The sequence below is a fragment of the Sebastes fasciatus genome, chromosome 12 (genome assembly GCF_043250625.1).
Source record: "Sebastes fasciatus isolate fSebFas1 chromosome 12, fSebFas1.pri, whole genome shotgun sequence".
NCBI lineage: Eukaryota > Metazoa > Chordata > Actinopteri > Perciformes > Sebastidae > Sebastes > Sebastes fasciatus.
The window spans coordinates 12686316-12709823 of record NC_133806.1 but is presented as its reverse complement, the minus strand read 5'-3'; the positions used below and the strand labels follow the sequence as shown (position 1 = coordinate 12709823).

Sequence of the window (23508 nt, the reverse complement as noted above, 5' to 3'; positions counted from 1 at the left end):
ACTGGGAAAACGGTCTCTTATGCTTTCAATGCTGCTCTGTTGTTTTAATATGCACACAGCTGAACGGAGGTACCATAAACTGCATATGGTTGTAACCCACAGCTGCATGCAACAAGTTTGGGCACTTTTTGTGAGCTTTATTGAAAAATAATTTGTGAAATGGATGACAAAGGCTGAGTAGATGCAATGGAAATTTCAAGTTTTGAATGTTTTAAACGTTGTTCCTCTATTTTCATTTTGCTGCGTCATCTCCCGTCAGAACTGCTACCAGAAGGAAGCGGTGCTGAGGCCCGAGAACAACCAGGTCATCAACCTCACAACACGCTACACCTGGTCAGGCTGTGTGGTAAGAGCTCACAAATATATACACACTGTATATACACACACACTTACTGAGTATTGAGCAGCATCCTGTCCCTGAGAACGACACAGGCCCAATCCCAATGTCCACAAACACGACCTCACGGACTTTGAGGCGCATTGCTGCAAATTCCGCGAAGGATTTGGGCTGTCCCACTGTCAAATCGTCAAGTGCTTGAGGGTTCTCTCGCAGACACTTTGATCCCTTTATGCCCACTTTCCGCAAGTCCGCATTTCTGCTCGGGGTGGGGGGAAAAATCTATGCAGCATCACAATATTTTGTGTGGCAATATTGTATCAACACACAGATGTCAAGTATCAATCTTTATTATATAAACTATTAACCACTATTAAGCTAGAATGAAGATATCTGGTTTCATATGAAACAAGAAAACCTAGGAATCAATTGGTACCAACCATATCATGTTAGCTTGTTGGGAAGAACGCTAAATTACGCTCCAAAGTGTGCCACCCTTTGCCACCCAACGCAACGCAACGCAATGCAACAGAACGCAATGCAACAGAACGCAACGCAACGTAATGACATCATCACGAGCGTAAAATGCGACGACGCAAAAGACAGAAGCGTTAGCTTTCTGCTGCAAAAAGAATGAATGCTCTAGCTATTATGTTTTTTCATTTTAGACCAATTTAAACAGGCCACCTGTGGGAGGCCCATTTTAAAGGGTTAATGATGCTGTTTTTTGTTTTTTTTACAAAAACGAGTAAATTTAATTTTTGACAATTATCCCCCCTCCCCCCAATTGTACATATTGTACATACATTTTGACGTCGTCAGGGTAACGTGATATGCCGCCACAAAGTGCTGTCCCATTCATATTTATACCATTACAAAGCCCTTGTAGCCTCTCAGGTGACATCACTTAAGTCTTGGAGGGTTCAGGGCTTAAGGCCTTAGGGAGGACATTGGGATTGGGCCATAGAATATAACGCTAAAGTTGACCTCTGACCTCTCTGTGTTGGGATATATGTGTGTTACGGAGTATCACATTATTCCTTTTTATCACCAGACAGTTGAACTTATTTTCATCTTTCTTATTGCAAATTCTTTTGTTATGCAAAAAAGGAACCGAAATATGTAAAAGAGGTAAACAAACACAGAGAGAGGCAGCGGAAGCTAATGGCCTGTAATGTTTTTTCACCGATTCACTTATTTCCTGTGTTCATGATGCATCACCGTCAACCAGAAATGGCCCAAAAGCTTTTTCTCTCCTGTAACACCTTTTTTAAAAAGAAATAATATTCCTTTTGTTTCTTTTTCAATAAGCTTCACAACATGTTTGTTTATCACATTAGGAAGCGTGATTGCCAGCATGACTCTGTTGTTGTGTCGCTTAGTGGATCTTGTTGCCACATTTCGGGCTATATCGGGGTGTGAAATATGTTTGTATCTTGATATATCAGACTCCCACTCCGCTGTGATAATTCAGTGTGTCTCTGAGGTAAAACACGTCGCCTTTTTGGATAACAACATCCTCTTTGTGCATTTCCTCTCTGTCTCTCTTTCAGGTGGAGGGAGACGGGAATGAGGAGGTTCTGAGCTGCGTGGGCGGTCGTAGTTTCCGCTCGGTGAGGGAGAGATGGTGGTACATCGCTCTCAGCAAGTGTGGGGTAAGCGCCGACCTCTGACCTGACCCCGCCGGCTCTTCCTCTCTACAGGGGCAGGTGCACTGCCAGGCGGTTGCCATGGTGACTTAATCACGCAAACAGCCTCGGAAGGATCGTACGCAAACAAACCTGTTCAGTCACTGTGTTTGTTTTCTGCTGCTCTTCAGATAAACAAAGGTCATCACTTTCATCATCATCAACATCATCTATCTATCAAAAATGAAAACAAATTACATCTATATAATTATATCTATACATTTATTTCAACATTTTAAATCATAGATTTAAGTTTTTGCAGCCGAGCAAAACAACTCGATGAGTTTCAGGTGCAAGAAGCAGCAGCAGCAGATAATAAAATCTCAAAAAGCTCCGGCAAAAATATACCCAGCGCACCCCGAGGACGGCTCTGTGAAACCCTGGATGTTTTGAGGCTACTTTTTTTGTGCAGTCTCTCGCTATAAATTTTAAATCAACTATGATTTAGCATAATTTCTGTCTCAGTATGTGTGCTTTCCCACCAGGCCACATTTTAAATTATTGAAGTAAAGTAATCTAAATGGGCAAAAACTGCAAGGAAATTTAACCCTGTGATCTACAGCAGTTATTAAAATGAGATGGATAGATAGATAGATAGATAGATAGATAGATAGATAGATAGATAGATAGATTGCTGCCCCCTCCTAGTCGATTAGTCGACTAATAAGTCACTGAAGTCCTAGTCAACTAACATTTCTTTAGTCAATTAGCCATTTTTTTAATGCTTTTTTCATGCTAAATGACTTATTTCCAAGAAATGTATGAGCACATCTCTGGTAAACACAAGATTTAAAGTGGTGTTTTTGTTGTGCCCTCCCACCACTCGCCGTTAACACGCGCCGCTCTGCTTAAACTGTGCTAAACATGCCTTACAAGGGTGCCCACTGCTATTGATTAGCCGGCTTCAGGGGCTTTTAAGCTTTGTGTTATTTTATAATGGGACTCAGTGTTGTGCTAATGGTGCGCTGGGAGAAAAAGAGCACAGTGTTAGCTGCACTGTGTTGTTTGTTGACACAAACACTCAGTGAAGAAATCATGAGCTTGTTTCAGATCTGCTCAGTGATGATACATCCTCCTACATCGAGGGCTTCAGTCAAGAACGAATCCCAGGAATAGGTGTATATGTGTTGTTGTTTTTTTATGTGTGAAGTGTTTTCATGTCTGTGAAAGTGGGTGAATAAGTAAGATTACTGCTGAATGTGCGTCACTGTATGTCTGCCTGCCTATCAGTGTCACACTCTGGGTTGCATCAGTGTCATGCTCCTGGTCATGAGTCTGTGTGGGGGATTTTTGTTGTTGGTTTGTTTATGTGCTGCTGTCGGTTGAAGAGGGATATGATTAGAACGGATGCTTCCCACGGAGTATAGTTTAGTGTCATGCCAGCGTCCGCTGATAGACGCGCTGCCTAATGCTGTTGGACTAAAGTGTAAAAGCTCGTCTCTACTCCCGGGGACATGTGCACGCCGCGCCCCACAGCCAATTTCCACCCCTCGCCTCTCGCCTCCTCGCTTCCCTTATGCTTTCACACGTCTCCGTCTCTCTCCCTTTGTCGCTGACAATCACTGGCTGCATCCCGCTCTCTTTCAACCCCGTCAACCAAGCTGTGACGCGCTCCACGCTATTTCATATCCACTTACCTCTCCGTCTCCCGCTCCTCTCCGTCAGCCTGTCTCTAATTGTGTTTTTCCTCTCCATCTCGCCATCTCATCGGTCTCATTTCTACTTTGCCTCCTGCTCATTCCATGCGTTTTTCCGTACACCTTCACTTTTATGTGCCGCTACTTATTCTCCTCTCTTTGTCCCTGTTTCTCTTTTATCCAGCTCTCCTTTCATGTACTTTCCATCTCAGTCTTTACCTGCTGGAGTGGATCTAAATCTACATCAGCTCATAAGCCCCTTAAAACCATAGGATGTCTACTCTCAATCCCCACATGTAGACTCGCCTGCACAAAATGGTAAAATGTGCAGTTGATCGTTATTTAAACATTTCCAGGCCATTTCACTTGTTAAATTATAGCAGGAAACCTCAAGGCTGCAAATAATCATTATTTCATCAGGGGGAAAAAAACGTCATTATAAATAACATTCAGGTCATCACAAATTACAGAGCAGAGGACCTCTGGCAGTTAGACGGCTTTTCAGACAAGTAAATTGCCAGAGTAACCAAAGTTCACCAATATTAGCAGGCATGAATGTTGTTTTTTCTCCTGCAGATGTCCTTGCATGAATAATATTTCACTTGATAATTTATAGTCTCAAAAATCAACACCATACTAGAGTCTGAGTCCAGCTCTAATTACATCTGTGTAGCAGTGTAAAGCGACAATGTGTTCACAAGGCAACAGTTATTTCTCTGTTATTGCCTTTCATGAAGCTGTTTTGATGAGTTACTTTAATGTAACTCATTAGTTGGAGCTAATTATACCATTAATTGGAAATAAACAGATAACAGAACAACTCGTGGCTTCATTGCATGCCATTGACCCCAGTAACTGTGGTCTGAGCGTTATTTTATGAGGCGTTTATCCGTGTGGTCTTTCGAACACAAGTGGAGAAATGGAAAGCTTTGAACGGCTGTAATCAGCCTCTGCTTTATTATGCTGAGCAGAACTGCTGTTAATGAAACTAAATTACCTCAGCAGGGAAGCGCTGAAATTAGACTAGCCAGGTGACTCATCTTTATAGAACAAATAGTGTAGAAACACTCCCACATCTACTGCGTTTTGTCCAACATCTCTCATAAAGACTTTCAACACAGTCGCAGTCAGAAGAAGGATCCGTATCGTATCATTCGCTGCCAGATGGGGAGCCAGTTTGGACTTGAAACATAGCACTTCTTTAATGTGATAAATAAGAAACAATAACAGGAGTATTTGACAGTGTTTGGAGTCTTTTGGGAGAGATACTCACTTTTATAGGAAATGAACAAACCTTATGATTTGTAGATTGTGTCGCTCACAGTGTGAACACACAATGCAATGCTTCAGAGTGTGATTCTGCTAGAATATTATGTTAAAATACACTTTGTCAGGGCTGCAACTAACAATCATTTTCATTATCAACTACAGTTTTCATTAATATGGTGATTATTTTCTTGATTACGTGATTATGTAAATCAAATCTTATTGCTACAGCACACAACAATGTATCCTCGTACAACGGTTTGTATGATATCTTACGAAGAGTTATTCCTAATTTTTCGTGCATTTCCCTATGAATGCAGTCTTTTCTAGAGCTGCAACAATTAATTAATTAATCGATTAGTTGTCAACTATTAAATTAATCGCCAACTATGTTGATAATCGATTAATTTGTTTGAGCAATATTTAAAAAAAAAAAAAAAGTCAAGGATGTTGTTCAGGATGAACTGGAGCGCCAACCCCGAGCCAGGCCTTACAGCACAACATCAGTGCTGCATCCTCACCAATGCTTTTGTGGCTGAATGGGAGCAAATCCTTACAGCCTGGTCCTAAAACCTTTTGGAAAGCCTTCCCAGAGAGGCGCAGGCTGTTATAGCTGCATATTGAAGGGACACTTGGCTTTGGAGGAGCTTTGTCAAGTCTGAGAAAGAAAGCCTGCTTTTCAATCTAAAAGTAGGAAGTTTGAAAGATGTTTGGCGTCTGCCAGGCAGAGAGGGTCTAATGAAAACACTAAGGCTGTCAATCGAAGTATTTATTACTCTTATCAACATGGGAGTGGACAAATATGCTGCTTTATGCAAATGTATGCATATATTTATTATTGGAAATCAATTAACAACACAAAACAATGACAAATATTGTCCAGAAACCCTCACAGGTACTGCATTTAGCATAATAAATATGCTCAAATCAGGCAACAGGCAACAACAGCTGTCAGTGTGTCAGTGTGCTGAGTTGACTATAACTTGCCCAAAATTGCATGTGATTATCATAAAGTAGGCATGTCTATAAAGGGGAGACTCGTGGGTACCCATAGAACCCATTTTCATTCACATATCTTGAGGTCAGAGGTCAAGGGACCCCTTTGAAAATGGCCATGTCAGTTTTTTCTTGCCAAAATTTAGTGCAAGTTTGTAGCTCCTTCACGGCAAACTAGTATGATATGGGATGGTTGACCAATGGATTCCTTGGGTTTTCTAGTTTCATATGATACCAGTATCTTCACTCTAGCTTTAAAACTGAGCCTGTGACAACCAAAAAATTGTAAGTTAATTGCGTTAAAGAAATTAGTGGCGTTAAAACGAATTTGTGTTAACACGTTATTATCGTGTTAACTTTGACAGCCCTAGAAAACACGTCATCAAGTTGCATTATAGGAAATGTAGAATAGAGTAAATGCAAGGAATAAAAGTCAGGATTTATTTGACTAATCTTTTTTTTTAATTTTAAAACTTTAAGTGCAGTAATAAATTGCTTTTAATGCTCCATGGTTTTGGAATGGCATTTCCAACAATCACATATGAGCAAAATGTTAAACTCTCCACACCCACACTCTTGAAATACTCTCAGAAGTGCTTTTTAAATGCAGTTATCCGCAGCCCAGGGGAGCACAAAGATGTACAAGACTGCACAGGTGTTTGGGTTAGACTAGAGCACATTCAGAGTGTGATCTGTCAGTACAGTATATCAGAAGTGGATGACTTTTACACCTGAAACCAACAAGCAACCCCCAAAATCATCCTGCGAGTCCCCGTCAGTCTCACCGAGAGATAATCCCCGCTGTGTGAAGTGCTCCTTCTTCCCTCATCTCTCCTCTCTCACATGCATACATCTCTCTTTCCCTCTTTGCATGTGCTCCTGTCTCTTCACTCTGGCTTTCTCTCTACCTGTTTCTCCCTCTCCACATCTATCGCTCTCTTTATCTCTGTCTCCTTGCTCTTTGTGTCTGTATTGATTTTGTGGCAGTGCACGCTCCATGCTTCTCGCCCTTTTTTGATGGAGGGAGTGAGATGGAGTCTCAGGCTGCCAAATGAAATCAAAGTCTTTTTTTTCACCCCCCCCCACCCTCTCTCTCTCTCTCTCTCCCTTTTCCCTCGCTCCACCGCAACAAGCGCAAACCATCGACTTTGAACTGAAATGTGTGAAATGAGCTCTCTGTGCTCTGATTGTCAACCCATCTCTGTCTCCTCTCTCTTGTTCTCTGCTCCCCATCACACTTTTTTCTCCCAAAATTCACTTTCACTTTGACACTTTTTATTTGTGCGACTGTCAAAAATTAGCATCATTCCAACAGGGGTTTAACTCACAGGTACGTTCATCTCCTCCACAGTGTTTTTCCTTTCCTGCATGTTTACGTACCCAAATATTCTCTTTATACACTCTTTCATAACATTGCAATGTAGGACAATTATATCTGATCGGCATATAATTATAATGAGCCCAACAAATAATTGATAAGTGCTTCACACTAACTATTAATGATTTTTTAAAAAAGAGAATACTTTGTTGCTATGGTTATGATCATGATCCATCCTTCCTTCCTTTTAATCTGGGTCATATTCTCATATATTCTCAGCACAGTAGGCAGAGCAGCCTAGATTCTTTTTTTTTATTTCTCCACTTACTTCCTCCACACACCTGGGGGATCCCGAGGCACTTCCAGGACAGCTGGGGGACCAACTGACTATATGGCACAATTACACTGAGAAGCTAGACCAGCAGGGAGGATTTGGACGTGTTCCTCCTCTTGTAACAGGAAATGTTGGAAGAAATCTGGACTTTTTCTTTAAACTTAAAACTGTGGTAGCAGCAGCGTAACATAATTGGGATTGGCCCCGGTACAAAATTTTTTTCTTGGGCCCTCGCCCCAAACACAAGCGCACGCTCGTGCTCACACAACCACTCCAGACAATTGCAAAGCAGACAACTGCTGTGCCACCATGGAGAGGCTCACCATGCAACTCTCATACTGCAAACCAGCCTTAGATCAGCACCACGGACAGCAGCCGGAGCGCCAAAATTATCAACACTAATTTAACAGCCTGCCTTGAACTCACTGGCCAAATGTTGTCACAGGGACAGATTACAGTAGGTGAGCATGTGCGTACGGATATGTTGCATGGTTTCTGAGTGTAGAAGTGAAAGCAGGGTGATGTGTTGACATTGTGATATGAGACTAGACGTCCTCTGGGGTTGTGATTTTCCTGATTTGGTGGCATAGTTTAGATTTCTGTTTTCCTGGTCTTGAAGGCTGCATTGCTGTGATTGTATTTGATCCCTCTGAGTGCTGAGCAATAAAGGCTTCTACTTGCTTAGTCATCACATCAACATTATTAATAAGGCTGGGTGTTGATCTTCAATACTTTTTTTTGGAAGCAACTGAATAGCAGCGAGTATCAGTCATTCTCGTATTCTATTAAATCTTTTAGATAGTTCCTGATTTAAATCACAGTTTTAACTTTCCTTTCTTTTTTTTTGCAAAGTTCTTGTATGGCTGTTTAACTTTTAACTTTTGAGAACTTTGGCTTCTTTTGGTAAATAATCAAAAAGCCTTTTGTGGAAACAGCATGTTCATTATCTTGCTTTACATGTTAACAGACAGTAAAGAAAACAAGTTTTATATTGGTTTTGGTTCCCACTTGATTCTACTGTTATCAGGCCATTAAATGTGTGTTATCGCTCACTATAACCATCATAGATGTGGGTTAGTAGGGGCCTACTACGTTGTGAAAGTGAAACTTAAAAGCAACACATTCTCACACATAAACTTGCATTAAAATGTTACATTTTGAACACAAACGAAACAGCTTCTTTAGGTTTAGGCAACAAAACCACTTAGTTAAGTTTAGGGAAAAACGTCTTGTTTTGGCTTAAAATAAATAATATTAAATATAAAATAAATAAGTTTTATTCTTATTTATACAAAATGAATGTTGTGAATCTTAACTACACATCGTTAGTTTTACAAGGGATTCAAACCCCGCTCTCCTGATGCCCTGTGTTTTGTGTCCCATCCATCGCCCCCGACCTCCACCCCACATATAGTTTCAGCGCCTCACTCCCGCTTTTGAAGCTGCCATAATTAATACTGTCGCTAGAGGTTGCCGTCGTCTTCTTTTATTCTTTCTTGCGGTGATCGACCATGTGAATAGATGACAAAACCTACTATAGGGTGTAGCAGGGCCCTACTAACACACATCTATGAGCCACTGATAACGGACATTTAATGGCCTGATGACAGTTTAATCGGCTGTGGTTCCAGACTCGGCTGTTGTATTGGTACCAAAAAACATAAACCAGAAGTTCTACATTGACAGAGAACTAAAAGTATGCCGCCAGATTAATGCAAAGAGAAGTAGCACCATCATGAAACCAAGAAATCTTGACCTTTTGGGTTGTTGATTTTAATATTTTTCGCACGTGATTTACAGAGCTGTAGCAGACAAAAAAATATGCAGTTTAACTTCAGTAGAACTTAAATGATTTCTTGAAATTGTTCTCATGTGTAAATATTCTATGAATGTCAAACGTCTTGGTGATCTTCTGAGGTTCATACAGTTTAACTGTAAAATGCTTTTTTTAGTCCAGCAAACATTTTTGTTCTCTCCCTACAGGTTTATAATGAAAAAGCAAAATGCCATTAGAATAATGTTTAAGAATATATCTAAAGCGTGTATTTCAACCTGCAGAGTTGTCGAGTACAACTATAAGCTTTAATGTATATTTCGAACAGATCTCAAGATGCATTTTTATTTCACCTGTCTCCTCCTCTCTCGTCTCTCGCAGGGCGATGGCTTGCAGCTGGAGTACGAGATGAAGCTGACCAATGGCCAGTCTTTCTGGACGCAGCATTTTTCTGCAGATGAGTTCGGTAAGAGTGATTAGACAGAAAGAGAGCGATTATGGAAGGAATCGCTGATGGCACAAGCCAACACCACTTAGCACGGCCAATAAAGCACACTGAACTGAACAAATTACAATAATGAAGGGACGGCTGGATGAATTAATGATGATAGATGAACTGAGAGGAAGGGATGAAAAGAAGAAGAGCTTCTAAATGAATTATTCCTACATCTCCAATGTTCTCTCTCTCCTCCACCCTCCTACTGTAACGCTCTCTCTCTGTTTCTTAACTAATCCAATATACCCATCACGTACCTGCCTCTCTGGATGTTTCATCCCTTCATTTTTCTACTTTTTTTCTTTCTCTAATGCCCCTCACTTCTTCACCTTGATGTTCTCTGAACCTAATTGACTCCTTTAATTTCTGGTTTTGAGTCCACCTCCTCTCTCATAACTTCTTTTGCACCTTCCTCTGTTTTTTTTTTCATCTTTCTTTCACATCAATTATTCTGTTTCCTATTCACAGGAATCCTGGAGACGGACATCACGTTCCTGATCATCTTCTCCTTGGTGTTCGTGCTCTCCTGCTACTTTGCCTGTAAGTAAAGTACTGTCTTTTCCACTTACCTGTATCTCTATTCCTCCCTCTTCTTCTGCGAGCCAATTTATTCAAAGCCCGCAGCAGTCATTAAGTGCCCTTTTCTCCAGATGTATTATAAAATCTACATGTTTTCTTGATGGGATCGGAGTAAGTTCTCATGTTTCTTCTGATAGGAAAAGGGGGGACGCATGTGCCTATTTTTTTCTCGGGGCCGTGAGTTTGTCAGATCAGAGCATGAGCAACATAGAAAGCCGGAGAGAGAGGACGGCGAGAGTGGGGTTTGGCTCTCGTGTAAAGGTGAACGGTTGAATGGAGCAGGTAGCGGTAGCCTTAAGGTTAGTGAAGCGAGTTTTGTCACATGAAGGTCACAGCTCAAATAACCTGAAGCAGCTGAGAACAAGAGCCCAAGGAATGACTTACCGCTCAGTGTCGTTCCCTGCTTTCTTCATGTACTGTACATGTACTGCTATGCAGCCATACTGTATTTCTTCCTTCTTCCAAACTGTTAAAGGATTGATTCACTTAAATTACAAAAAAACATATTTCCTAGTGCAGTGGTTTCCTTCCTTTTAAAGGTATAATATATAACATTTCTGTATTAAAATGTCTAAAATGACTTGACCAATGTTATATATTTTGTTGACTTGTGTTTAATTTGGTCGCCTGTCAATGGCGTCGTATCTCCTTTACCCCCTCTAGTTGCTCTAACTTCCGGGGAAACACCAGATGATACGTCAGAGAGTGATGAAGAAAGTCGATGAGCCACTCTATTATTCACTATTGTTTGTATTGTTCACTCGTGAAGGAGCACCATTATTTATTTCCGTTTGATGCGCTTTCTGTCGCCGAAGCTGTCCCTATAAAGCGCAAACGTACGGATGAACCAAACGACCCGAGAAGGAAACAGCGCTGGGCTACCCCACGATTGAATTCGCCACATGCCACAACGTTAGCTACGTGAGCTGTATGGGTTGTCCACTCATCTAATGGTAAATTAGCAAGTTAATGCTATGTTAGCTACCTGTGGCTATTTCATTAGAATGAAATGACATAACGTGAGTAAACGTCAGATAGATTTTCATTGGCAATGGTGGTTGTTTAACAATGAAGACAACAACTCCCATGATCCCACGCTACTGTACTTCACGACGTCATCAAAGTCCGTCTTTTATTATTGTTTTGATTGAGAGACCTCTAGCAGCAGAAATTACATACTGTGCGTTTAAATTATGAACCTGAGCGGTTCGACCAAAGACAAATTTTTCCTTCTCAGAATTTCTATTTGAAGGATTTTTAGATGCCTGAAGAGGTGAAAGAATCCAGTATTTAACAAAGAAAAAATGCAAAAACAATTTGATAAGATTTGGTGTAACAAAAATATCTTTTTTCTCTCTCATCCATTTAATCAACCTTCAGGTTGAGAACAACTATGCAAATGGTTTTATTAGCCAGGATTTTGAGTTATGTATATCTATACATATGTATTAAATCTGGGCTGGTAAAACCAAAACTCTGTACGAGTAGATCCCACAAGAGGTGCATGAGAATATTAGTTTTTACCTCATTTGGGTAAACTGATCCTTTTTAAACTGAAAGGAATCTGAATATTAAGCTTCAAATTCAGTGTCAGTCAAGTGTTTGTAGTCAAATGTATTCAAATTGGAAACGGAAGTGTATCTTTAAATATGCAAAGTTTATTTCTTGCTTTGCTTGCCATACTGCAGAGGAATAAAGCTTTGAAATGAGGTGCAAATACATCTTTTGACTCTTGAATTCTGCTGCAATCTTTTTGTGATTTCATGCAGATCGCGACAAGGCTTTGAATGCGCTGCTGCTGTATATATTATATTCCCCATGTGCATGTTGCTTCTGCCAGCTTCATTTTGAGTATTCGCTGACACGGAGACTCGAGTTTTATTTATTTGCACAAGTTAAAGTCAAACAAAGGACATAAAAATAACAACGTTGTACAAAGAGAAGAAAGAGGGTCTAAAGGGACTTTTATTTCATTACTTCAAAACAATAGTCACAATGTCATAGACATGGACATGGAGATTGTGAAAGATGGGAAAAGGTTATAAAACATTGAAGATGACAGAGTTTTCATTTTTGGGAGAGATGTTCCTTTGACAGCCACCATTAGAGCGTACCTTTGACGAGGATCCAGCAGCGTCTGGCTGACCGAGCCTGCGGTTATACAGGGCAGTGTGTGTGTGTGTGAACATTTATGACCCGTCCTCCCCCTATAAATATTTCCCCGGGCCACTTCTGTTTGCACAAGTGTTTTGGTAGTAAAATTGGCTGCTTAAATACACATTAAAACATTTTTCTTCACAGCTTAAAGGGAGAGAAAGGAGAAGACGTATGAGGTCTCATCTAGAGACACAAGATGGATGCATACTAATAGTCGCTCCCCCCATTTATCTGGCCCGCTCCCTTGTTCTTTCTTCTCTCTGTACCTCTCTCGCTCTCCTTTGCCATCTGTTAGCATATCTCCTTCCTTTTTATCTCCGTCCCCACCAACACACACACACACACACACATCTCCATCAGCAATCTCATTCTTGTTTTTTTTTCCCTGCAGACAATCTGAAGGGAAGACAGCTTCTTCACACAACCTACAAAATGTTTATGATGGCGGCAGGTGTGGAGGGTGAGAGCTTCTGTCCCGAACACACACACACACACACACACACACACACACACATTATGCTGTAACACACACGCTCAAGACAACAATGAGTCCCTCACACGGCTGCAGCATCTCATACCTTAATCCCCACTACAAGCATCGAGATATTATCGCCCTTATTAGCCTCTGAATAGGAACTTCTTTTGCAAACAGCCGTGCTGCGCTACTGTGTTCAGTGGAGCATGCCGTTACTGATGAACACCCCTCACTCTCCTCAACCTGTCCTCCTTTCCCCTCCTCCCCTTATTTCACTTTCCTCCCTCTCGCTTGCTCTTCAAATCCCTACTCGATTGTCCTGCCACCCCGATATTCTCCTCCTCCCTCTCGTCTCTCAAGCCTTCTGCTCCCTTTTCATCTCCTTTTATCAATTCCTCTTCTTTTCTGTCTCTACTCCCCATTTCTCTCCCCTTCTCCTACCCCCTGCCCTTTCTCTTTCCTCATTACTATCTCCTCTCTTCTTTATCTTTTTCTTTACTTCTTCTCTGACGTCTCCTTCTTTTTTACCCTTTTTTCCTCTCCCCGTTTCTCTCCTCCCTGCATCTTTTTCTACTTGGCAGTGCTCAGCCTGTTGTTCCATTGTGTCTACTGGGGCCTGTATGCGAGAGATGGAGTTGGCAACGGCAGCCTGAAAATACTGGGTGAGTTCTTCTCCCGCATCAGCCGCCGACTGACTGACTGACGCTGCCTCTGCACTGGAAAAATCACTTTTTGCCCGAGCTGAATGAATGAGTGGACGATGATAGATGTGTGTGCGGTGAAGAAGCTGGTTTGATGGGCGTCGGTTCCTTCATGCATGATTCTGCGTGTGTGACGACCTGAATTTATCTTTCCCATCTGATATCACAGTTTCTGAAACCACAACCTAATTACCCCCTCTGTCTTCTCTTTCTGTCTCACTCCTCTCTGTCCGTCTCCAGGGAAATTACTGTTCTCCATCAGCTTCTTGGTGTTCCTTCTGATGCTCATATTGCTGGGCAAAGGGTTCACTGTCACCAGGTGGGGGTTTGCACCTTTTTTTTTTGCAGCTTATGTGTGTATTTCGTCAAGCCTATGTGTGTCTGTTTTTATGCAAGTCTGTCACCTTGTGCGGGCGTGTTTATGCTGCCACTGTCTCTCACTGTCAGGCCTCGCTGTCACAGTCATAACAGTATCTCACGACGTGACAATGTTAGGTGTCACTCAAAAAGCCAGTTAGTACGCTGCGTGTGATAGTGTGGCTGAACACTTGATATGTCAGGGGAATGTGACAGATGGATGCTGCTCTGCTCTGAACTTTATGTTGTTTTTGTGTCACCTTTTGACCTGCAAAGCCAGCTGACACATTTTTTGGTTCGTTCACTGTTTTCTGGCAAGGCTTAGTGGACGTTTGCTTGTGACAGGCATCATTTCAGATAGCCTGCACAATAGATCACTGGTACATGACCTATTTTCCTTGAAGCCCTCCCTACTTGTATCTTTTCTGATGTCATCACCGTAAAAGAAATTACAAATACTCAAACAAAATCCTCAATTTGAGCAAAGTGATTCAGCGTATTAAATTAGTCTTTTTTTAATGAATCAACTTTCTTTAATGAATATAACTCGTCAATGCCCCCCGCTGTGTGCGGCGGGCGGGAGAGCAAACAGGTTTTTACTACAGTGAAAATGCTGTTTTTGAAAGGCTAAACACCAACAAATATGGATTGAAGCAGAATATTTTGTTAGATAAAAACATGTTGTAATTTTTTTTAATTATAAAATTTATCGTTTTTCAATAAATGTGGACTTTTGGACTTTAAAACACTCTGGAGTTATTGGAAATGTTTGGATCACACAAGTCTGAAACAATCCTTCGGAGCCACCACTGGAATATAATTCTACTAATAATATAATACAAATAACATTAGTGGAGTCTGGTCTTTATCTGCAACTAAAACTAATATTGCGATATTATGTTTTGTGATACTGTATTGATTCTCAAGAACAGTGTATTGATTTTTAATTAATAGTTTAAATGCAAAGATTTACTCAGTCAATACTTTATTTCACTTGCAAAGAGACGCTCAGATCCCACTGTTCTGATTTTTACTCAGATTTTATGCATATGGTGATGTGTTCTTTATACCATGATAGTTTTCCTAAAATTAAATAAAAAAAATCGCAATATATCGCCTTACTTACAGTATCGCAATTTATCACAATATATTGAATCGTAACCCCTGTATCATGATATGTATCGTATCGCCGGATTCTTGCCAATACACAGCCTTACTACTATGTAGCAAAAAAGACGTGTGTCTTTTGTGTCTTTTAGTAATACATGTGCAAATCTAAATTGGACAACCTCAGAGCAGACAAATCCTTGCGCACCACCTGTGATCTTTGGCACCCCCCTAAGAGGGACCCGGACCCCAGGTTGGGAACCACTGCAATAGATGATTTAGTGCTCATGTTCTACAGTTCCCATTTGAATGTCCAGTTATCAAACACGCCAGCTGTTCTGTTAGCTTTCTGCCAAGCTATCCCCAGATGTTGGTTTCTGAGTCAGCTTTATCCGAGAAACAGCTAAATGAAATGGCAGCTCACACGGTTTTGATTCATGGTGAGTCATCATCTACACCGCTGCTCACAGTTTGAAGACTGGCCCTGCTTCGGGCTCGGTTGAATCTCTGTGGATATTTTCCAGACTGAACTCTTGTAGTGAAAACTGAGCTTGCAAGATTTAAGCTGGCTTTTTTTGACTTTAGGATTACATCCTCCTCTGGGCTCAGAAGATCCTGTGATCTCTTAGACTTATTAAACCTTCTTAAAACCCAGGTGAATAAACTTAAAACTGCACCATCTGAAACTATAGCTGTTTATCTGCAGTAACTGAGAAGTTGACAGTTTGGAAATTACTGCCCCACAACTCTGATTTTTCTCTGCTGTGTATTGTTGAATTAGTCAGAGCAAAAGGATGTTTGAAAAAGCTTGTTGACTGCAAAAAGGAGGAAGCATTAATTCCTGATTTTGTGAGTGAGGACAGCATTTTTCACAGCCTGTTGTGAAAAGGTCTACAGCCATTTTATATTTATAAAATTCAGAGCTGAGCACACCAGTCCTCCTTTATGCTGCGCTGTTGAATAGCTGCTTTTTAGATTAAGCTGTCTTTGTGTGTAAAGAACCAAATCTGTGATTTTGTGTGTGTGTGTTTCCATGCATTACTCCCTCCGTCTGTGTATCTCTGTGTGTGTGTCTGTATTTATTCCTTATTTTCCGCTAACCCTCTTTATGTGTGTGTGTGTGTGTGTGTTAATGTGTGTCAGGGCGAGGATCAGTCATAGTGGGTCGGTTAAGTTGAGCATCTACATGACCGTCTACACAATCACCTACGTCATCCTCTTCATCTACGAGGCAGAGGTACAACACAACACACACACACACACACACACACACACACACACACACACACACTGCACTGTTGTCAACACTGGGGCAGTGGGCAACTTCTGGGTCTGAAAAGTGAAGCCAATGCTGAAATGCCTTAAAAACGTGCATTCTTTCTAACAGCCAGCAGGGGGCGACTCCTCTGGTTGCAAAAAGAAGTCTGCTTGTATAGAAGTCTATGAGAAAATGAGCCTACTTCTCACTTGATTTATTACCTCAGTAAACATTGTAAACATGAGTTTATGGTCTCAATTGCCAGTTTCAAGTCTTCTTCAATACAGATTGATGTTCATTTAGTAAATTATGGTCCCATTTAGAGTAAAATAGACCATAAAGCAGGGGATGCTTTAGGGTGTGGCTACCTTGTGATTGACAGGTCGCTACCACGGTGTTGTCCGGTCTGGGTGTTTTCCGCGTCTTAGAAACATTAACCCTTTCACAGTGTGTTCATAAAAGTTATTGTTATATTTTGGTCGCCTAAAAATGTCTTATTAAGCGTTCGGTTGTGCTCCACCCTCTCGTGTCACTTCTGGTTGCAAAAAATCAGATGACAACGGCCAAAATGCCAAACTCGAGGCTCCAAAGCGGTAGTCCACAAACCAATGGGTGACGTCACGGTGACGCCGTCCACCTCTTATATACAGTCTATGCACTGGGGCTACTGAGGTTATTTTAGTTATTAATTTATCTATGAATTTTTCATATAGAAGTCCAGGGTGCCCAAAATTTCTAAGATTTTGGCCACCCTGGACTTGTGGAAGGTGAGCTAATAACAATCTACATTGTGCTTAATATACTAATTCCATTAGTTCAAAAAGGGCAAAACCTTTGGCCCTACTTTAGTAGGGGTCAAGCGGTGAGCGGGGGTATTTGAGCCCTGCTCACTTTTGCCTTGTTGGGGAAATAATCGGCAGTGAAAATAATCTTTAGGGGCAGCCTTAATTTTCACACTAACAAAAACATCTGCACAGTAGCAGGCTGTTTTCATACACCGTTCGTAGCAATACCAATGCAAAGTAATGCACTGTAATTCGTGTATATCCCACAAAATCTATTTGTGTGTAATCCATGTAATCGGGAACCAGGAAATATAAAGAGCGCTGCGTAGGGAGGAAGTCTGGGTGGATGGGCGGGTCAAAAATACCCTGACTTTCGCCCAAGAGACTGCTGTTTGTACCCCGTGTGAAACCAGAAGTCAGCGTTAATGTATTTGTCACGTAACTTGCGTACTTAAGGAGGTTATTTTAAGCCAAACCACGATCTTTTCCTAAACCTAACTAAGTACTTTTGTTGCCTAAACCTAAGCAAGTTGTTTCCTGTGAAGACGGAGATTTAATGCATGTAACGAACGAAAATTGACACGTGTTGCTGAACATTTGTAGGAAAACGAATGAAAAAGGAGGATTAAGAACAGTTGTATGAGAATACGTTGACAGCAGTTACTGAGAGCAAAGTCTACTGTTTGGTTCTTTTATGTTTTAAACTAGTAAAATATGTGAACACTTCTGATACATCAATCCAGATGTGACTTGAAAGTACCATCTGAATTACGCCCAGGATGACTGGAGATGATTTCTGACTTGACTCAGTATCTTCTGCGCTCGTATTATTGCTCTCTTTGGCTTTTTTTAATAATCTCATAAATATTCATGGGAGAGTCGAGCCCACAGATCAACGCGGGCTGTAATGGCTTTTTCTGTCAGGTCACTTAATTACATTGATACATTGGTAATTATGAATAGGCAACAAGTTGATTGTTTAATTTTTTTAATTTTTTTTTTACAAACTATGTATCCTAATAGAAACAACGAGGCAACTCCCAACTATAGCACTCACTACTACACCTGAGATAATAAATCACAGTCTGTTTCTTTAAGGTTTCCTGATTGGAAAGTTAGACTTACTCATCAGCATACTGAGAGATTTCCACTCTCATTCATTTTTACTGCGTCTCTGTAGCAGCTATGATGTTATAGCATGTAAGCACATGAGTTTATGAATTAATTAGGCACTTGGGAGTGTTACAGCTACATACATCTGTGCATGCTGCAGAGGCTCCAGCACAGTTGAATGCAATGATGGTACATTCAGGGACCGTGGATTACAGTCTTTGAATACAGCCCAATAATGACCCAGTGGGGATAGTGCAGTGGAAGTATCCGTGCTATATTTAACACTGGAAGCCTATAGCCATTTCTCACACTGCAATATGTGGATCTGAAGCAGTGTAATTTATCTGCCGCCTGCCCTCTTACATGGTCCCTTCTATTAAAGAGCTCAAAACTCAGGGGAGCTCCTGCTAAAAATACGCCAAACTGGGTTACAATTGGAACTGAAATAAAGAGTTGAGGAGTGTTCTTGGTACCGGGCCTGCAGTCTGGGAATCTGCCAGGCTCGGTTGGCTGGTTGGATCCCAAGAAGCTCCACACCAAGCCGTTAGACCTATGCATTATGTAGCGAGAGGTAACACTGTATGTCCGACGCTATCCAGTCACTGGACTGTGAAATGCAATCTAGAGTCCGTAGATGCAAGCAAAGGTGCAACACACACACACACACCCACAAACCTGTGCACACACATACCGATGACCCAGTTGTGGAGTGTCAATGTCAAAGACTGACACAGAACACAACAAGCTGAGCTTTGGCTCGGTCACCGCCATGATTCAGCTGAAACACCAGCAATCCATCTTAGTAATTAGGGCACAACGTGTAGTCGAGCCAAAAGATGCTTCTTCTCTACTTTGTGTAAAGGTTTAAGCTTGTTTAAAGGGGACATATTGTGCTCATTTCCAGGTTCATACTTGTATTTTGTGTTTTCTACTAGAACAAGTTTATGTTGATGTTCAAAAAACACATTATTTTTGTTCATAGTGTCTGAGTTTTTTTTTTTTTTACATATTTTATGAAGGTTTTCCCTTTTTAAAATACAAAAAACAAAAGCAGACAAATAGACATGACAGAATTGAACGAAACAAACAAACAAACAAACTGCCAGCTCACAGAAAAAGTGCACATGTGCATGTCAATCCATACAACAAATGAAATGTCCACAAGTGGATTGAGGATCAGAAATAGTCCAGAAAAGAGTCCATGGAACTAAGACCAAGTGAGGTCGAGAAAGGCCCAAGACGACGGCCAGAAAACTGAAATCCTGGCAGATCAAAGCACAACACAATACAATATAATACAATACAGTACAGTAGTACCTTTCGATTTGCTTTGACCATACCAAACATGAGGGCTTGTTGTAATGCTGGGGGAAGAGTCAAGGAGTAATCGGAGCAACCCAATATCACAGAGAGACTGTCAGCGTTTAGCTGTCTGCTGTGTATGTTGCTGTACAAATGAAAAATGTCATCCCAGAAACTTTTGAGCTTGGGGCAAGATCAGAAAAGATGACCTAGGGTCCCGTCACCCAATTTACACTTGTCACAAATAGCAGAGACAGAGGGGAAAGATTCTGTTCAGCTTGGTCTTGGAAAAGTGCAGCCAGTGGACGACCTTAAACTGAATGAGTTGAAGCCTAGCATTGGTAGAACATGCTCTCATACTGTCTGTCTGAATATACCTGTATTCACCCTCTGTCTGAAACACTTAGAATATATCGCCCACAAAGTTGTGGGCGATATATTCTAATGAGCCTGCATGTGACATAGGAAGGGGAGCCAAATCTGAATGGCTTGTTGAATCACATGTTTTCTGATCTAGACAGCCCACAAAAAACTAACTAGGTCGTCTTATTTCAAAGTTTGTGGGTTGGTAGGCACTCCAGATACCCAAATGTATGTGCACAAGCATTGAAAATGTGAGTATTTCATGATATGTCCCCTTTTGGCATAACCTCTCATGTTCCCGTGCCAGTTCTTTGACCCAGGCGAGGTGCTGTACGCCTACGACAGCCCAGCTGGCTACGGACTGATGGGCTTGCAGCTGCTGGCCTATGTGTGGTTCTGCTATGCCGTGCTGGTCTCTCTGAAACACTACCCTGAGAAACAGCCCTTCTACATCCCCTTCTTCACCACGTACACACTATGGTGAGACCTGCACAGCTCCCCCCCCTCCACCCCTACTCTGCCCTCGCTGTGGATAATAGCACCTGAGCGAGATTGCAGGAGTAGAAAAATACATATTTCTCTGTTTGAGGTCTCTCCAATTTGAATAATTTATGCCGCTCTGTAAAAAAGTGCACGAGATAGCTGATGCTTTAGCGGTCCGGGAATGAAAAAAGTTGTTTATTTTACACTACATTGTGTGCCCAGCCTCCGTGCAATACTAGCAGATAAGATAATTGTGATGATGTTTGATGAGGTCTCTTCTATTAGAATAATTGATTCACCCATATATGTGTGCTAGATAGTTTAAAGCTTTGTACTGGGAAGTGTTTTTCCTTTTTAAACAACCCTGAGAAAAACTCTTCGACATACACTTCTCAGTCACTGGGCGTAATAGCATGAGCTTCAAATGAAGTGTAGATTACAGAGACTAATATTATCTCTGCATTTCTCTCTCATTGCTGCCGCTATCTCCCGCCTCATTATCTCTGTCCCCTCTCTCCTCTCCATCTTTATCTTTCTGTGTGCTTTACATCTGTCTCTACTCTCTCTCTATCACCATCAAACTCTGCTCTCATCTTTTCTTTTAATGTGTTTTTTCGTTATCCTAAATCTACTCACTTGTCTTCCTCAGGTTTTTCGCAGTGCCAGTTATGGCTCTGATCGCCAACTTTGGTATTCCTCGTTGGGCGCGGGAGAAGATCGTCAACGGCATTCAGCTCGGCATCCATCTCTACGCTCACTTCGTCTTCCTCGTTCGTACCACACACACACACACACACACACACACACACACCACGCTTTTGCGGACCCTTGCACTTCTACATAGTTCACATTATTCAAGAGTCATTATTGCTGCTGTCAGTCATACATAATTCACTATCCTTGACTCATAACTGCCACATGCTGATTGTCTCCTCCACACATCATTATCTACCTCTTCCTCACCTTCGACACATTGTTCTGTACTGATGGGCCGTACCGCTCACGCAAATTTCCTTTCAAGTTCCTGCTCGCTGCATGCTTCGCAGTTCTCACTTCTCACTTGGACCGTATATGCCGTGGCAATGTGTTAGTTACTAAACGTAGTTTATATCATGGACTGTATATATAGATGGAGGATGCATCTCCACTTCCTCCCACTGTACATCCGTATATCAGGGATACAGGAGCTGTCATCTTGATTTTGACGTCATTTGAAGCCGTCCGGCCCACACACCCACCTGAGCCAATCACGAGCTGAGCAAGGTGGCACTTTGTTAGCGTGAGCCACCTTGCTGCTACGTTAGCACTACGATAGCTGTTTGGCTAGAAAGACACAACAACTAACCATAATATCTCTATAACTACATTTATGATCAAATTGACACATGTTCTATTACACAGACTCGTGACGGTTATGGAAAGTTAAAGTTACATCTCCTCTCTCGTACAATTACCGAGCCTCCGGCTCCGCGACTCAGAGCAGCTGTCAATCACAGCTGTCAATCATGACGTCTCACTCCCTTTTTATAGCATCAAATAACTAATTAATACCAAACTTATCAGAAAAATGAACACTTGAACATCCATCAGTTTGACAAGAACTAACTTAAATGACAGAAACCATCTTTGGGGAAATTTATTTGACATGTACTTTGACATTTTTGTTTGGCCCATGTCCCATCCGCTAACATGGAGGGGGCGGGATTTATGACCTATACTGCAGCCAGCCACCAGGGGGCAATCCAGATGTTTTGGCTTCACTTTTGGGGAGCTTTCATGTCGCCCATCTTTATACACAGTTTATGGTTTATACATGGATTATATATGTATAAATCATCAGAAATCATCATATCTTTTCATCATTTTGTCCTTTAGGTTATCACACGACCCTCAGCAGCCAATAAGAACTTCCCATATCATGTTCGGACATCCCAGATTGGGATCCTGCTGTCCAGTCCAAAAGCAGGCGAGGGGGCGGAGAGTTTCCCCCATCATGCCTACGGAAATGGCTCCTTCCTGGGAGACTCTCAACCTAACTTCACTGAACTCTTCTCCATCCAATCAGTGAGTCAATCTTTACATGTTTTATGGATGCATGCTTAGTAGAAGAGGAGCAAGTGAAGTAAAGGATGGCGCAGAAACAGGTTAAAGGTAAATACAAGCGTCAGAGTGAGAATTGTATGTGTGACTATATCCAGTTTGATCGTCTCCCAAACATTTTGCAGTGCTTGCTGTATGTAATTAGAGTCATCTAAGTTTTGAAATACAGACATTAGTGTATCAAACCTAGCTTGAAATTAGCTGCTGTCTCATCTAACAAAGATGCCTCAAATTAGACAGCATCAGTGTAACAATACAGTTTGTACGAGGACATGTTTTTGAGGATTCTTTTTTGGCGGAAACTGCCGTCTCTTCCTGAGGTGACTGACAGTAAGCACAGCATAACATAGCACACGCACTGATATGAAAACACTTGGGCACAAGGAATTAATGATTAAATGGAAACTTTGACAAGATCAAATTAAGGCGTTGTGTTTGCCGTGATGAATTGTCTTGCTCGGGGAAATTTCAAATCTGTTGTTTTTTCATACTGCACAGAAATGAGTGACAGAAGAAAAGCTCTGAATCTCCAGCTACACTGAAACAATGTTCAGACACTAGTAGGAATAATACAACACGAAGGAGCGGCCCAAAGTTGACACAATGCATGACAAGTGATACAAAGTCATGACAAGGAAAGACAAGACAAGACAAGGAAAGGAAAGTGTTCATTGTATAAAACGCATCAATAGTTAAAGATAATTTAATTAATAAAGTTACATGGCATTATTAAATAGCCCAAAATATAATAAACGTGCAGTAGAAAAAACAAGCAACTCTTTAATTTACATTTGAAAGTGTCTTTGAATGAAAGAAGTTGGTTCTGATGTTCTGATGTAAGCCATTAAGTCTTTTACAAGCTAGTACTACCACTTAGAAACT

General features: G+C 41.3%; 1 protein-coding gene across 1 annotated transcript in view; it reads left to right on the top strand.

Moving 5' to 3' along the window:
* tmem145 (transmembrane protein 145) overlaps positions 1-23508 on the top strand; it is a 50523-nt gene that overhangs the window by 22881 nt on the left and 4134 nt on the right. The window contains exons 4-14 of the mRNA XM_074654923.1: positions 260-346; positions 1891-1992; positions 9732-9816; positions 10315-10386; positions 12974-13042; positions 13639-13719; positions 13999-14077; positions 16366-16459; positions 20351-20523; positions 21176-21296; positions 22402-22590. Coding sequence (XP_074511024.1) covers positions 260-346; positions 1891-1992; positions 9732-9816; positions 10315-10386; positions 12974-13042; positions 13639-13719; positions 13999-14077; positions 16366-16459; positions 20351-20523; positions 21176-21296; positions 22402-22590 — 1152 coding nt within the window. The remainder of the gene's footprint in view (positions 1-259; positions 347-1890; positions 1993-9731; positions 9817-10314; positions 10387-12973; positions 13043-13638; positions 13720-13998; positions 14078-16365; positions 16460-20350; positions 20524-21175; positions 21297-22401; positions 22591-23508) is intronic.